Source organism: Solanum lycopersicum, chromosome 7 (genome assembly GCF_036512215.1).
Source record: "Solanum lycopersicum chromosome 7, SLM_r2.1".
Lineage (NCBI taxonomy): Eukaryota > Viridiplantae > Streptophyta > Magnoliopsida > Solanales > Solanaceae > Solanum > Solanum lycopersicum.
The window spans coordinates 10559033-10576769 of record NC_090806.1 but is presented as its reverse complement, the minus strand read 5'-3'; the positions used below and the strand labels follow the sequence as shown (position 1 = coordinate 10576769).

The 17737-nt window shown below is 30.5% G+C and overlaps 1 protein-coding gene across 1 annotated transcript; it reads left to right on the top strand.

Moving 5' to 3' along the window:
• The first annotated feature begins 10955 nt into the window (after window positions 1–10955).
• On the top strand, window positions 10956–13130 carry LOC101264739 (peroxidase 16). The gene is made up of 4 exons (XM_004242863.5): window positions 10956–11305; window positions 11383–11580; window positions 11711–11876; window positions 12532–13130. Exons 1-4 carry the CDS (start codon window positions 11036–11038, stop codon window positions 12936–12938), a joined length of 1041 nt encoding a protein of 346 aa, XP_004242911.3. The 5' UTR covers window positions 10956–11035; the 3' UTR covers window positions 12939–13130.
• The last annotated feature ends 4607 nt before the right edge of the window (window positions 13131–17737 follow it).

Sequence of the window (17737 nt, the reverse complement as noted above, 5' to 3'; positions counted from 1 at the left end):
GGGCTAGTCGGTGTATCATCTAAATCTACTTCTTCATCTAAATTTAATTGTTCATCCGTTTCTACTTCTTCATTTTCTTGATTAATACCATAATTTCTTTCATAGAGTTCATGGGGAGTCGAACTGTCTGAATTAATATTTATAGAACCGGGACGGAAAAAGCTAGTTTCATTCACATGCGTAAATTCATCTGTATTTATTCTAACAAGAGGAATTTTAGATTTAGACGAACTAGCACCTTTATTAGTTTTTTTAACTAATTTTTTTACTGATTCTACTAGACCTTTTTTACTTCCACTTTTTTTAGAAGACTCCATGATATAAAATTATAAATTATAAAATACGAAACTTAACAAGAACAATAATATAACAAGAACAACTTACAAGTTAAATAATAAATACAAAAAATAAATATAAGATTAGAGAGTGGAACGAAGTTACCAAACGTTTGTGTAAGAAAAAACGATTATAATGAAAATTAAAATATTGATGTCGAAACTTGAAATTTGAAGAAGATTCCTCCTCCGAAATACACCAAATGACCAAATGATATAAGTTATAAATATGAATGTAATTTGGAAATATATATTCTCTCAAATACTCAGACTTATATTTGTAAGTTGTAATTTGTATACAAAATTTTTACACACAACACTAATTTATAAAACAAAAAAATTAGCCATTTTAATTTATCCGTTTAAAGATGTTGGAAAGGGTGGTCTCGGGAAAAGGGTAGGGGGTGGGGGGGCTGCCGGCTGCCTGCTGCAGCTGCAGTGCAGCTTTATGCAGACTGCAGTCTGCAGGTTGTAGGGGCGGGCGGGGCGGGCAGGGGCGGGGAATTTGAAAAAATTTGAATTTTAAAATATAATTTATAAAAAAATATAAATATAAGTTATACAAAATATAAAATATAAAAAAATTAATATATATTAAATAAATCAGACCGGAATGAACTGGTACCGGTACACCGGTACGAAACTACGGTTCCGTCCCGTGTACCGATTTAGACTATCCCGGCCCGTCCCGTAGGCAACCGAAACGGGACGAACCGGAACGAACCGGAACGGTACCGGTACGTCCCGTTCTGTTGCCCAGTCTTAATCAAGCGACACCCCTTCGGCAAAAATTATATTGTATATAGAGGTTAAATTTTAGTTTTATATATATATATATATATATATATATATATATATATATATATATATATATATATATATATATATATATATATATATATATATATAGTGACTTAGACATTACTAGCCCCATAATTATATTTTTCACTACAACCATTGACACTCCTTTATGACATCCCTTTTACTATCATTATCGAGTGACAATTCTGGGATTCGCTACCAAACGAAGGAACAAGGATTAGTGAAAGCTCCATTCATGTAATTGTAGGAGGAAGGTTGATGTTACTAGGAGGAAGGTTGATGTTACTATTGTTAATATGGTGACTTGTAATATGATAGGTACACATGAATATGTATATTTTGAAGAGCGACAAAGATTGCATCTTGAAACAAGTTTAACAAACATGATCTGAGTTTAACAAGGCCTACTTGAAGAAGGACTACAAAAATATTGTGCAACGTGCATATGACTGTATGTGTTTATTGGCCTATTTAATGCAAGCAAATAAAATTAGTCATAGTCAAAAAGGGAGAATTTGTTAAGGTCTTGTTGTTTTGAAGTATGGCAAAGTTAAGAAGTTGTGGCAGTAATATGGCAAAGTTACGGTAGAACATGTAGTACTAACATGTACATGCAACACGCACAGGGAAGTATTAACACGTTGTAGTTGAATCCAAGTCTAAATCGGAAAACGTGTTTGGAGAAAATATTACCTAATCCAAGTTGAGTTCAACTAGGTTTGGTAGAGTAGGAAAACAGTTTTTGTAAGCTAAATAACAAAAATCACGTAAGAAGTTTCCTTTCAATGCAAAGTACAAAGAGAAGTCCTAATGCTACAAGGTTTTATTCCAGCGACAAAAGCTTTAAAGAAGTCCGTGTTGAGTTTGGTTTAAAGACAAGGATGTTCGAGTTGAAGATGCGACAAAGTAAGTTTTAGCTGAATAAGTGGCGAAGACAAGTTCGAGTTGAACTAGAAGTTCCTCACAATGTAGGAAATCCTACGCATGAGCATCTAAGTTTCAAGGGAAAAAGGAAAAAGAGCAAACATAAGATTTCTAGTTGAAATAGGTTTTGGATTCAAGTCCAAATCTATAAATAGGGCGATAGTTTCGCTTGAGAAAATTGTTCACTTACATACAGAGAGATTAAAACACGATCAAGAGGTTTGAGAGAGTTTTTAGAGTTACTTGGGAGTGTTGCCAATTTGTGAGGAAAAAGTTATAAGATTGTAATGAAGAGTTTTGATTACAATTGAGTGTGTGTAGGATTCGTCTAACAAGTTACAGAAACTTGACGGACGGTAGAAGACTTAAACCTGGGGTTTTTGTCTTGGGTAGCTAGAAATTAGAGTTTATAATTTCTTAGCTAGGAATTAGAGTTTATAATTCCTCTAGGAATTAAAGTTTATAATTCCTTAGTTTATGTAGGTTTATAATCTTGTGTTGAGACTTGGAGTTTAATAAAATTGAGTTAAATCCTACATATGTGTAGGTCGTGATTTTTACCTTTTTAAGTTGGGATTTTCTGCAATAAAATATTATTTTATTATTTTATTTGCTTCACAAAACGTAACTGTTGTAATCTACAAAGGAACATATAAAATATACTTGTTCCTTGGGCGAATTTGGGGGTCAGAATTTCACTAATTGGTATCAGAGCGGGTTATCTTTGAAGAGTCTAATAACTTAAGTTAATATCATTATAAATTTTGCACCTCCTCTTGGGCATGGTCAAGGGCAACACATCAACAGACAACCATTATTTAATGGAGAATCTACTCTTGGTGGAAGACAAGGATAGAAGACTTTATTCAAGCTGAAGATTACAAACTATGGGTTAGAATTACTAATGGATCATTAACTCCTACTATGACGGACAGTGAAGGAAACACTATACCAAAATCCAAAGAAAAATACGGGAATGCCGATAACAAGATGCTGGGAAAGAATGTAAAATATAAATGCATTCTTGTATGTAGACTAGGACCTGATGAGTTTAATCGCATCTCAAGTTGTACCTCAATAAAATAAATACGGGACACCTTACAAAATGCTCATGAAGGTGCAACTCAAGTTCGAAAATTTAGAGTCGCGCGATTTTGTTCTGAATAAGAAGCCTTCAAGATGAAATTAGGAGAACCACTTCAAGATATAATCACCAGATTTACCACTGTTGTAAACGAGTAATATCCTTGGGAAAAGTATATACCACTGAGGAACATGCAAACAAAGTACTAATGACTCTGTGTAGATCATGAGAAATAAAAGTCACTACAATCAGAGAAGCCAAGGATCTAACCAATATGACTTTGGATGAATTAGTAGGAAATCTCAAACCTTACGAGATAATGTTGACAAAAGAGGTGAAGAAAACAAAGAGAAAAATCTTGGATTTAAATCAACTGAAAGTGATGAATCAGATATAGATGATGATGAATTGGCACTGATAAGTAGAAACTTCAAGAAATTCTTTAAAAGAGGATTAATTTCTAAAAAAAGGCAATACACACTAAAGAAAAGAATACAAAGCAACCACAAAGTTAAGGATGCTTCAAGTGTGAAAAAACTGATCATCAAATTAAGAATTATCCTATGTGGGAGGTATAATGAAAAAAAAAGAGCTACAAAGGAGAAGAGAGAACTTTTAAACAAAAGAAAATATAAAGAAAAGGAGCAAGCGATGTATGCTGCTTGGGGAACAGGTTCAGAGAGGTATGACGAAGATGATGAGGACCTCAATTTGATGGCCATAGAAGAATAAAAAACTAAACCTGAATCAGACTCTGAAGGAATGGAGGTAAATGTTTTTTATTTAAAAGATAAACTAGTAAAGTTCTCTAAGAAAAAATTATCATTCTTATTACTCACTTCCATAGATAAAATTCAAGAACTAGTTAAAATCAAGAATCAATTGCTTGCTTGCATGACTAATTTAAAGTTTGAGTATATTGATCTTGAAAAAAGTTTAATTCTGATCTCAAGAAAGAAAATTATTCTAAAGAAACAGGTATAACAACTTGATTCCTGCAGTTTGGCTCTGAAATCTGAAATGTTGAAACAAAGTGTTACTCGAAATGAAAAAGAAAAAATTAGTGGTGACCAAATCAGATGTGACCAAGATCTAATAAGGTTAAACAATAAATTATCTTTTGAAAGGGAAATTTCTAGGAGAATGAATCTTGAAATGTCTAGAATAAAAACTTATTTGGAAAGAGCTAATAAATGGACAAAATCTTTCATGATAGTAACACGTCTAGGTAACACTACTCGGAACATAAGAACTAGAATAGGGTATGAACAACCTATGATTAAAAATTCTTTGTTATGTATTTTTTATGGTAACTCAAGCCACTCTAAGAAAAATTGTCCGAAATACAGAGTTACTGCAGAAAATAAAGCAAGAGAAACTTATAAAACTGCTCAAATGAACAGGTATACTCAAAGGAAAACTAATCTGTCCAAATGGGCTCATAGAGATCTTATTTATTCTTTTTATCAATACAAAGGACCCAAGCTAGTCTGGGTTCCTAAATCTAACCTTTGAATTTGCAGAAAAAGTGAGAATAAGCAGGCAACATTCACCAATTGAACATGTTGCTTCAGATGCATGATTGAAATTAGAAGAAATTTCTCTCACTTGAGGAAAAAAAAAAGGAATGAATGAATAACATTGACTATGAAAAAATAGGTGGAAAAAAAGGAAAGAAAAAAAAGGGAAAGACTGAAGAAGCATGCGAATGAACCACGTCCAACCTATGCATTATCTAACAGTTATGTGCACTCAGATGATCAATCAATCAAAAATATGATTAACCAAGGAAAATATTTTTAAAAGGAACAAGTTTGAACATGGGATGATTAAAGTCACATAATTATCCCTCAATGGCTAATGAACATTGTGTATACTTCCCTCTAATCTTGAATTCAATGCTCAGTTTTGTACATTAAGTTGTATGTATCTATACCACATTTAAAGTCATGCTACTCATGTACTATAACATAGTATTTGCATCTGTCACGGGAGAGAGACTTAGTAATATTGAAGCAAAATTCAGCATTATCCAGAGATCTAAGGTATGTGCACTACAATTATTCATGTTTAAATATAAAGTCAATGCACTTGAACCTATTTCTGCCACTTGTCCAAAAGATATGCATGCCCTAAATACTACCAAAACAAATATCTTCTTAAAAAGTCTTATCCCAATGTGATGGACTATGGTTGAGATGAATTTGGTGGAGGACACCTCTAATTTGGTACCTTATAAAATATAGATTGAGAAAATAGAGTGTGTTGTTTCTTAGGGGAAATCTTTTGTATTGAGTCTTGGAGGATTTACCTTCTGAGGGGGAATACTTTGGGGACTGTACACTTGAACAAAGTTCACTTGTTAGGCTCAACTTGGGTGCATCTAGTGAGGGAGAATCGATGGGAGATCCATCTGTCAAACCTAGTTCTTTTATTGAGAATCATATAAACTGGGATTTTTGATTGATGTCAAAAAGTATTATAGTTGGTGCTGCACCTGATAGTACCATGTCCAAGGAACAGATTGAGAGAACATGTTCTTTACAAATGAGATTCAAGATAATTTGTTCCTCTTACTGACTCTATTAAAATTAAAGATGAGTGAACTATTGTTTCTGCAGAGGGTACACTATTGATTGAACAAGTTCCTTAAATATGATATAAGAAGAGAAAAACAAGATTGAGCATGCATTGATCAAGGCTACCTTTGAAATTGAGAAGGCTGCTAATTTTGTTAATCCAAAAGATATTTTTGCTGCTGAAAAATGACTTATTTATCTTCTCATGCCCGATCTTTTGATATTACTTAGTCACTCTAGCCTTTGACTTTCAAATTTTTTATCATCACAAGTGCTTGATTCTACCTTTAATTTTGATTACATTTGTGGTGTATATACTTTTGATTAATGCTAATGTTGAGTTTGAGTTTTAGGTTCATGTCAATCTCTTTTGTTTGTGTAAATGCTTTGCTATAATTAACTGAGTTTTTGATTTTTTAAGTGTTTGTGTAGGTGAAAGACCTAGTGTCTATGAGTATCGAATTTGTTTATCTAGTGCGGCGTATACCTTCACAGTGTTTTATGATGTCAAAAGGGGGAAGTGCATACTTGTGTAATATTTATAACCTAATTGGTCTAACTTGTCCTCTAATGTATTTGCTCTGTGTATTGTGTTTTAAGAAACTAAAATAACATAGATTGATCTATTCACACAAGAAACAATGGTTTGTCATCATCAAAAAAGGGGAATTCGATGGCACACATGAATATGTATATTTTGAAGAGTGACAAAGATTGCATCTTGAAACAAGTTTAACAAACATGATCTGAGTTTAACAAGGCCTACTGGAAGGGACTACGAAAATATTGTTTGCAACGTGCATATGATTGTACGTATTTATTGGTCTATTCAATGCAAGCAAATAAAATTTGTCATAGTCAAAAAGGAGAAATTTGTTAAGGTCTTGTTGTTTTGAAGTATGACAAAGTTAAGAAGTTGTCGCAGTAACATGGCAAAGTTACGATAGAATAGGTAGTACTAACATGTACAGGTAACATGTCCAGGGAAGTATTAACACGTTGTAGTTGAATTCAAGTCTGAATTGAAAAACGTGTTTGGAGAAAATATTACCTTATCCAAGTTGAGTTCAACTAGGTTTTGCTAAAGTAGGAAAGAATTTTTGTAAGCTAAATAAGGAAAATCACGTAAGAATTTCCTTTCAATGCAAAGTACAAAGAGAAGTCCTAATGCTACAAGGTTTTATTCTAGCGATAATGTTTCAGCAGCAAAGAATAAAAGAAGTACGTGTTGAGTTTGGTTTAAAAACAAGGATGTTCGAGTTGAAGATGCGGAAAAGTTAAGTTCTAGTTGAAGAAGGAGTTGAAGATGTGGGGAAGACAAGTTCGAGTTGAACTAGAAGTTCCGCACAATATAGGAAACCTACGCGTGAGCTTCTAAGTTTCAAGAGAAAAAGGAAGAAGAACACAAGTAGGATTTCTAGTTGAAATAGATTTTGGATTCAAGCCCAAATCTATAAATAGGTCGATAGTTTCGCTTGAGAATATGCACACTTACATAGAGAGAGGTCAAAACACGATCAAGAGGTCTGAGAGAGTTTTGAGAGTTACTGGGAGTGTTGCCAATTTGTGAGGAAAAAGTTTTAAGATTCTAATTAAGAGTTTTGTTACAATCAAGTGTGTGTGTAGGATTCGTCTAACAAGTTTGAGAAACTTGACAGACGGTAGAAGATTTAAACCTGGGGTTTTTTATCTTGGGTAGCTAGAAATTAGAGTTTATAATTTCTTAGCTAGGAATTAGAGTTTATAATTCCTTAGTTTATGTAGGTTTGTAATCTTGTGTTGAGACTTGAAGTTTAATAAAGTAGAGTTAAATTCCACAAAGATGTAGATCGTGATTTTTATCTTTATGAGTTAGAGTTTTCCGCAATAAAATATTGTATTATTATTTTATTTGATTCATAAAATATAATTGTTGTATTCGATAAAGAAACATATAGATTTTACTTGTTCCTTAGGCGAATTTGGAGATAGAATTCCAACATAATATAATAAACATGTTTAGTTTGATCAAATCTACACGTCATTTGTTTTGAGAAAAATAATTTCTTCAAGTTCATGTTCATCCACTTGTAACTGTTAAAGCATGTGTATTTCAAATGATTGATCATGGGATTCTTATATTTCAATAATTCTAATAGTATATCTTAGTTACGTGTCTTAATTTAACACGTCTTCACGTTGAGAAGTACTTGGCCATGCATAGTCGTGACTTCGTATGCGTTTCGTTGACTAACAATTTTCTTTCTTTACTTTTTTTTTTTGGGTTAAAGTTGACTAACAAATTTCAAATTTTTTTAGGTATTAAAGGAAAAGATGTGCTTATTTCTTCACTACACATTAATGGTTTTATCTTTTTATGTTCATTAATAAAATCAGCTCACTATGTAAAAATTGAGTAGTTTGTTTCTTTGCTTTATCACGAAATAAGAATTAGTGTTCTTTTGGATTGACTTATTTTAGGTGTTTTTAAGTCAAAATAGTTTTTAAGTGTTTAGATAAAGTTAAAAAGTGCTTAGAAACACTTATTTTAAAGTCAAAATAATAAAAATAAGTCATAAGTTAAAAATCATAAGTTATGGCTTTTGACTTATAATTCATAAGCCAAAACCAATCCAAACATGCCTTAATTGATCAGAAACCTCTGATATAATTATTAAGGTATGCAAGGGCACAAAAGAAAAAATTCCCCTTTGCGACATATTAGGATGCCGTTAGGACATGAATTGCCACATAGTATATATCAGGTAGGATACATGTAATGGTGTGACAAGAAATTCTATGAAAGGTGTTCAAAAATTACAAAATTTATTAACTATGATTAAGAAATTAATTAGAAGCTAATCAAACCCATGCACAACAGGTAGCAAATGACTTAACTTGAGATGAACAACTGAAACCACTAAGCTAAGAAATTTTATTGTTTTTCAAGGGTGTTCAAAATGTATTATTTAACCCTTAAAGTATCATTTCACTCATAAATACAGTATAATTTTCCGACTAAGGGAGTCAAATCCCTAAGCTAATGGTAGCTAAGCCCCTAGATACATGTGTTTACTCGTTCAATTTTATATAAATCTGAATGTCTACTTATGGACATCCAAAATTAAAGGATATAAATATAAATATCAATTAAAACTAAGTTAAAAGATATATTATGTATCATGCCATAAATTTACTATATTTGAAAGAGTGCAAGAGTTGTAGGTTTTTGACAAAACTAAAATGAATTAATTATTGTTGAAAGGGTCACTTATAACTAGTAACATGGCTTAAGGAAGACCCTAAATGTGCGCTTTGTTTGTCTTTTTCTAAACGAATGATTATTCCATGGAACATTGTGAGACACACATTGGTCACTACCTGTCTCATTCTTTTGCTATTGGACTATACCATATTCTAAACGTTCATAATGCTACCCAAAATTTTTAAGATAATGACAGATTCATGCACTTAAACTTTTTATTCTTCTTCAAAGTTAAAAGGAAGAAAAAGCATGACATACAAAATCTTGTTGATCAATTATTGAGGTTATTATGATTTGATAAATTAATCAAATTAAAAGCATAAAGAGCTAGGTATGTTTATGTTTATCTTTAGATCGGTATAGTTTAATTTTTGCTCGTGGTTCACCCTCTTAACAAGAAGGGTAAGATACCATTAGGACCTGTTTGATCATTGATTTCTCAACTAATATTGGGAGAAAAAATTGGTAAATAGTGTTTGTCAATATAATTTGTTATCATTTTTGTTAAATATCCTAAATTTTCAAATACTAGTTTTTTTTTCATGATATTTGGGTCAAATCTCATTATTGGGATCTTTTAAAAAATGAAATTTAATTTAAAATCTTTAATAAAAACACCCTCTATAGTATATTATTTGCGTTGTATTACATAATTTTTTTACGTGAACGACAAAGTAGTGATCATGAAATATTTCAATGAACATGAAAGTGATGATATGATTGTTGATAAAAATGATAAACAATTGGCTCAAGGTAACAAAGTTATGTGCTTTGTCTACTTCACGATTTATAGAATGATGTCTGGTACTCATTCCAAACTACCACACTACTCCAGTGTCATGAACGCTACTTGTTATTAGTTGCAACGAAGATCCAGTTGACTTGTAATACAAACTTATGGTTAGTTTTGATAGTCTTTACAACTTATATATGGGTATAAATAATATTTTTTTAAAAAATAAATTTTTTCAAATACTATGGCCAAACATATGATAAAATTTCACCCAATTTTTTATCTAAATAATATTTGCCAAAAATATTTAAAAATCTATGATCAAACTCTAAGTTATAGTTAAATCCTAAGGTATAAAATATTTGTGAAATCCCCCACCCAATGTTCAACAAAGAAAACTTCATCATAATAGATTATTAAGATGAGAATGTGGCCAAGCTAAACCCTTTGTTCTTTATTTATTTTTAATAATTAATGCATTAGGGATACACACAACTTTTAGCTAGGGGGATGTAGTCTATTTATGACTAATTTTTTACATTGATATGATATTTTGTGAAGGTTATCTATCCTATGTTATTAATGTAAATAATTAATTTCAGTCTCGATCGAGTCATTTTTATATCTTAATGTTAAATTGGGTAACGTTTAGAGATAATCAAGTATAGAGTGATGAATTTTTGGACATGTATTTCTATTTTTATGACATTGAAAATTGATAGATGGTTGGAGTATTGTTTGTTATTTAGAATGCAAGCTAAATAAAGTCCACTATTATTTTGTATTTATGCATGCAATTTTGAACTTACCTATAATTCATTATCTCCTCCTTTTATTCAACCTAGTGTCCTAACCCTCATTTCTAGACGATTCTACCCCTCCATCACAATCCAGCTTCATAACATTTTACTAACTTACACATATAATTGTTCTTGAGAATTTCTTTTTTAACGTATTTTTTAAATACTAAAAAAATAATAACAAATAGGCTCACTTATTCTCTTTAAAAATATTTTTCATAAAAACATTTTTCTTTCAAGCCAAATGCACTTATATCTCTTTTCTTATTTTATATATAAAAAAAATACAAAACAATGCAATTAAGGAGTAGTATTATTTTATTCTATTTCTAATGATCTGCCATTCTCTAATCCACCATATAAAAAAAATACTATGCTACTCATAATTAACTTTAGTTATAAAAAATGATAATGATAAAAAAAATCACCATAACTCAACCACAATCTCATTGAACAAATGGCCAGGGTGTATTTAGCCAAAGTCCAACTTTAATTTAACTACCCACTTTGATATATGAAAAGTATAAATACAACCCATAAAATGATCAAATTAATATCTCAAAAAATGGAGAATCAAAAAAAGATCAGTAATTTGTTTTTTGTTATGTTATTAATTCTAAGTGTTAGTAGTATTGCCTTTGGTCAATTGAAAACAGACTTTTACAAAAATACATGCCCAAATGTTGAGTCATTAGTTCGTTCTGCTGTTAGACTGAAATTTCAACAGACTTTTGTTACGGCTCCAGCGACTCTCCGACTCTTTTTTCATGATTGCTTTGTTCGGGTGCGTTTTCAAATTCATTGAATTGTCTCAATTACAAAAAAAAAAAACTAACATATAACAATTTTGAGTGATTTTAGGGTTGTGATGCATCGATGCTATTGTCATCACCAAATGGAAAAGCAGAGAAGGACCATCCAGATAATCTTTCATTAGCTGGTGATGGATTTGATACTGTTGTCAAAGCCAAAGCAGCTGTGGATAGTGACTCTAAATGTCGTAACAAAGTATCTTGTGCTGATATTTTAGCTTTGGCTACTAGAGAAGTTGTTGCTATGGTAAAATACTACTTTTACTATTCAGTATATATAGTATATTGATGATGTCAAGATAAAATATGTCGTGTTTCAGTAGAAAGACTGTTCAATTACTGCTTGATCTCATCAATCTTACGTAATATAATTGTAGACTGGAGGCCCATTTTATCCGGTGGAGTTGGGCCGTCGTGATGGGAAAGTTTCAACCTTAACCTCAGTCCAACATCAACTTCCAGGGGAAGGATTCAACCTAGACCAGCTCAATACCATGTTTGCTAGACGTGGCCTTAGCCAAACTGATATGATCGCATTATCAGGTATTTGCTCTGTCCTAATTTAATTATCGTATGTTTTCTTTTTTTGGCCTAATTTCGTTGTACGCTATTTCTTTCGTTTCACAAAGAATGATTTGGTTTGACTTGGTACAAATTTTAAGAGTATAAAGAAGACTTTCGAATCTTGTGGCCCTAAATTAAAGTTAGGTCAAATGTACAAAATTGTCGTTTGATTTTGTGGCCTTAAAACATGTCACGTGGAAAACTGAAATTATAATGTACCAAAAAAAGAAAAAGGTCATTCTTTTTTAAACAAACTTAAAAGGAAAGGATATCATTCTTTTCGAAACGGATGGAGTATTTAGTTGAGTATGTAAACCTTAAACCTGTATATAAAGTTGAACAAACAGACACGCATGTCAACGTAGCATCCTATGTTGCAATTTGTGTCTTACGTGGTGTACACCACGTGTTTTATGTCATATAAGACTCATGTATCTACTTATTCAACTATATACAAATTTAAATGTTTACTCATAGACATCTTAAATTGGAGGATATTAAATATTAAGTGACAGATTTATGTATCATACCTTTTTTAATAGATATTTTAACATTCTATTACCTAGCACGACAAAAAATTCTCTATTTTTTAAATTTGATATCGAATCAAACTAAAACGTTGTTTGAAATATAGGTGCACATACTCTTGGTTTCTCTCATTGCAACCGTGTTTCCAAGAGGCTTTACAATTTCAGCCCAAAGAGCAGTGTTGACCCGACCCTAAACAAAGCATACGTGGCACAATTGAAGCAAATGTGTCCATTACGGGTCGACCCAAGAATTGCTATTAACATGGATCCAACAACACCCAATACTTTTGATAATGCTTATTATAAAAACCTTCAACAAGGAAAAGGTCTATTTGTGTCTGATCAAATACTTTTCACTGACTCAAGATCAAGAAATACTGTCAACTTATTTGCTTCTAATAATGATGCATTTAAACAAGCATTTGCAACAGCAATGACTAAGTTGGGTCGGGTCGGAGTTTTGACCGGAAATCAGGGTGAGATCCGATTCGATTGCACGAGACCAAATTAGTAATTACTTTATTTGAGTTTATTTACTAATAATAAAGTAATAGTACGATTTACCTATTTTTTTTGTAATCATTTTTATGACTTATTGGGATGTGTAACCAATAGCTAGTTCGATGAAATTCCTCGACAATTAGCTCTTTTGATCTTGGTTACGCTATATCAAAATTCATCAATAAAATTGTTTTTCTATTTATCTTTCTAATTTTTTTTATTGATGTTATGTTGTATAAAATCAATTGAAATTCGCAAGTCAACTTAAATTAAAATAAAATTTACTAGTGATCTGATTTGACTTGATTTGGTATTAGAAATAAACCCGACTATGTGATCTGATTTGACTTGGTTTGGTATTAGAAATAAATCCGACTATGTGATCTGATTTGACTTGGTTTGGTATTAGAAATAAACCCGACTATGTGATCTGATTTGACTTGGTTTGGTATTAGAAATAAACCCGACTATGGTTGAATTGGTTTGATTTTTATTAAAAAAAATCAATCAAAAACTAAATCAATTCGAATATATATATATTTTAAATGTTTTAAAATAAGGAAAAATCTTAGCCAAAATAATTTGTGAAGTGATAATGGACACGAGAGTAGATATTTTGAAATATTACGTAAAGATATAATTGGAAAAAAATTAAGTAAGAACGGGAGCACATCAAATCGGTTATTCCATAAAATAGGGTTTTTCATTGTTAGGTAACAACCAAGTTTAACAATACAGTACAATACATTTTAAGTAACAATCAAAACAAACATTGTAGGTATATTAACGATACAATACAATGAGTGACAATGATTCAAACATAGTGTAAACCAATCGGTTATCAATACTCATTAATCTTCCTTCTTCACCTTCACATTTCTAACCTCACTTTTCACGTTTCTATCCGTCTTTTTTTCCCCATGTTTCTAGATTCTCTTTCTTCAAGGTACTCATAAATTGTTCATCAAAATATATTTTTAGTTCAAGAGATTTTCTCTATTATTAAACAAATCTTTTTAATTCAAGCAGATTTCTCGATTGACAAGGTAATTTCCATTATTTATTTAGATTTATTTAGATTTGCTGTTTAAAATCACCGATTATGGTGTATACTTCAGATTCTATATATTACGAATTTCAATATCACCGTTTATGGTTTATATTTCGCATTGTACATATTACATGTTTTCGTCAATTTTTTTTAAGTTTATGCAAGTTTGTTTACATGTTCATCTAATATTTATGATCTAAGATTTTTAGTCGATTAAATAATTTCTTTAATTGTTTTCTAATTTCGTTTTAATATTTTAAATTTATTAGAATTTACAAATCCATTCATATATTTATTTTGTTTGACTTTTAAATACCCTTATATTTGCTTTTAGGATTTTAGATTCAGAGAAAACATTTGTCTATCTACAATGTCTGAATCAACAGTTTATTTGTCTATTCATTCTATCTATATATCAAAAAGTTTTACATATTTTTTGTTTTTATATTGTATTTCAATCTCAATTAGTACACCAACATGTTTGTATTTCCTTCTTAATTTGCATTCATCCTAACTGTATGCTAACAATTCTGTATCTTATTGGGTATTCATTCGGTATTTCAGTCTCAATTTATATATGAACAAGTTTGTATTTTTCTTTTGTTTTGTATTCAACCTAATTGTATACCTACAACTTTTGTAATTTATGTGCCTATTTTACCTTTTAAAGTTACTTTGTATGTCAAATGAAAAGAGTATTTCTTTTGTATTCATAACTTTATATTCAATCTCACTTTGAATTTATAACTTTGTATTTTCATCTCACTTTTGTATTCATATATTGTTGTATTCAACATATAGTTTATGATCGATTAGTTTGTATTTTATCTTCAAAGTCACTTTGTATTTCAATGAAAAAAGTATTTTTTTTGTATTCACAACTTTATATTCAATGTCACTTTGTATTTTCATCTCACTTTTGTATTCATAGATTGTTGTATTCAACATATAGTTCATGATCAATTAGTTACATTAACTTAATGAGATACAAATTATTGTATGCATTCAAACAGAAAAAACAACTACTAAATTAAAAAAAAAACAATTTCATTTGTTATACATCATAATTTGAATACAAAATCCAAATCGTTCTTCCCGGGCAATGTATAGCTTAAGTTATATTCGAAATAACCTATAAATCCCAATGCACACAAAGATTTCACTGATTCAATCAGGAAAAAAAAACTCTTGTACTATACAAATATCTCATCCAAACAAATAAAAATTCAAAAAAAAATCTGATTATTTTTCAATTATTCACTGAATGCGACAAATTTATAATCGTCCATTTTAAAATTTTTCATTTTGAAAATATGTCGTATTCAACTTGAAGAAGCTTTTAAAGTTATCAAATAAATGATTCGGAAAACAACCTAGATTATTTCATTTTTTATGTCTTAAAAAGAGAGAAAAAGAACGCTCAATAGAAATATGACTATTTTATGCTCTTTTCAAAACTTAACTAATTTCTATTTAAATTATTTTTTACCTTTTTTCAATTTTTTTGTTCCATGAACTTCTCCGTTCTATTATTAATATTTATATTCTTTCAAATTAATCAAAATAAATTAAATACCTAATTAATTCTTTAACAAGCTAAAATAATGATATTTTTAATAAATGATGAAACTGTTGGTAAGGAGTCTCATTAAAAGCTAAAATATAGTTGTTTTTCAATATTTAGGCATAATAATGTTTAGGCTAAGTAGACTAAAGAAACTTGGGTTTGGACCCAGATTCCCAGATTAGCCTTTTTGGGCTGCTTTGAAATGGTGGGCTTTTAGCCCATTTCTATCCTGTATATTTACTGTATACAATATATGTATACCAGCATCTTTCCACCTACATTTTGGCCTTCCAAGACCTTTATTTATCTTCTTTTTCTGACATCCAGTAGGGTGACTTAGAAAGTAATATCAACTCCAAGAAATGCAAGGATGGAGTTCAAACTGGACTTAGATTGGCATCACCTGTATCATGGAATAATATATATATATATATATATATATATATATATATATATATATATATATATATATATATATATATAGATATAAGAACTTATATACCAAAATAATGTAAAGTCATAAATCTAAAATGAGATCAAATAGTTAGATGGATATGTATGCTACTGTATAGATTTTTGAAGGAAGAATATAATTAACACTCATACAAAAAAAATAAAATAAAATAGTAATGTACAAAAGAGGAGCAACATGACAACTATTTTGAAGTAAGTACCAAAATTTTCTTAATACAAATTAAGAGTGCGGTTGGTATTTTCCAATTCTCATATTTGGTTGAGACAAAAGTTTTAGAAAATGTTTTTCAAATCAATTCATTTTTCTCAAAATTAAGGAAAATGACTTTCTTTCAAAAATTAAGGAAAACATTTTCCAAAACTCTCCTCCAAATTCAACTTACAATTTTTTTTTGAAAAAAATCAATTTAAAAAAATATTTTCAATTTTAAAATTTTATTTTTTCACCCGATCCCCGGCCCCAACCCACCCACCACCGGCCAACCCCCAAACCACACCCCCTCCCCAAAAAATTAATTTTGTTTTTTAAAAATATTTTCAATTCAAATTTTTATTTTTAAACTCCTACCCTCCACCTTGCCAGCCCCCTACCAGCCCCCACCCACCCCAACCCCCCAAAAAATTAACCACTTAGAGAGGTGTTCTCTAATTTTAGAAAGAAAAATAAAACAAAATAAATATAAAATTCAAATTTCTAACCTCACGTAGAGAGATGCATCAATCAACATTGCGTTATAAGACATTTTGAGTGTGGGTTTACGCATCTATATTTTAATATACTTTTAAAAATATAATAATACTACATATGATCTTGAGAGGAGAGAATGAACTCACGTGAACCCGGTGACCCCTCTCCCCGGATACGTCCCTGCCTAGCCCCAAAAATTCATACCAAACATAATGCTAAATAATATAATATATAATACATAAACTATTTCTCCTAATACGTTCAACCTAACGACCCCTTAACTTGTTGACATGTCCTCCTGTGGAAATTTCAAGGGGGGGGGGGGGGGGGGTTCACACTACTCCATAAACAAGTTAGACATTACAACGCTTTAACCATGTCAGGCTGAAGTGCTTACTTTGTGCTTAGAATATAAAACAATTGTAGAGTCGATTGAGTGACATTCTGAGTTTTATATGCATAATTAAGTGACTTTTTTTTTATTCTTTTATTACAAATAACAAATGTGATTTTATTAGATCATTTTAGATGGTTAAGTGAAGATGAACTCTTCTAAATCTTCTCTTTATTAGATAAACGTCAAATGAAAAACTTTATAGGTTCTCACTTAATTCTCTTCTATGAGTGAACAAGAATTGAACCTCTTTATTTTATATAGTATTATCACTTCAAATCATCATCAACAATATTTTGTTTGTATATACAATAATATTGTATACCTACCTTCTTACACATATTTGGAGTCTTTATAACTTGCCTGACTACCGGTTACTTGAGTTTAACTTCATTAATAAAAAATTAATGATTGAGAAGAAACGAATAATTGAGGCTAATTTTGTCAATAATTTTTTTGCAATTTGTAGAGTGTGCATAAGACAAACGAATTAAAGGTAAACAAGAAGAAGACAAATAATTAAAAAAGTCATGCTTTAAATTTATTGGTATTATATGAATTGAATTTATTTATAAAATAATTGCACCATGTGGAACTGAATATTTTAAAGCACATCACTTTGTTGTATATTTGGA

Bases quoted from the DNA above. Each gene is read 5' to 3' on its own strand.
- LOC101264739 (XM_004242863.5), top strand. From the start codon at position 11,036: ATGAAAAGTATAAATACAACCCATAAAATGATCAAATTAATATCTCAA. The intron at 11,306-11,382 runs GTGCGTTTTCAA...GAGTGATTTTAG, and splicing joins TTCATGATTGCTTTGTTCGG to GGTTGTGATGCATCGATGCT. The intron at 11,877-12,531 runs GTATTTGCTCTG...TTTGAAATATAG, and splicing joins TGATATGATCGCATTATCAG to GTGCACATACTCTTGGTTTC.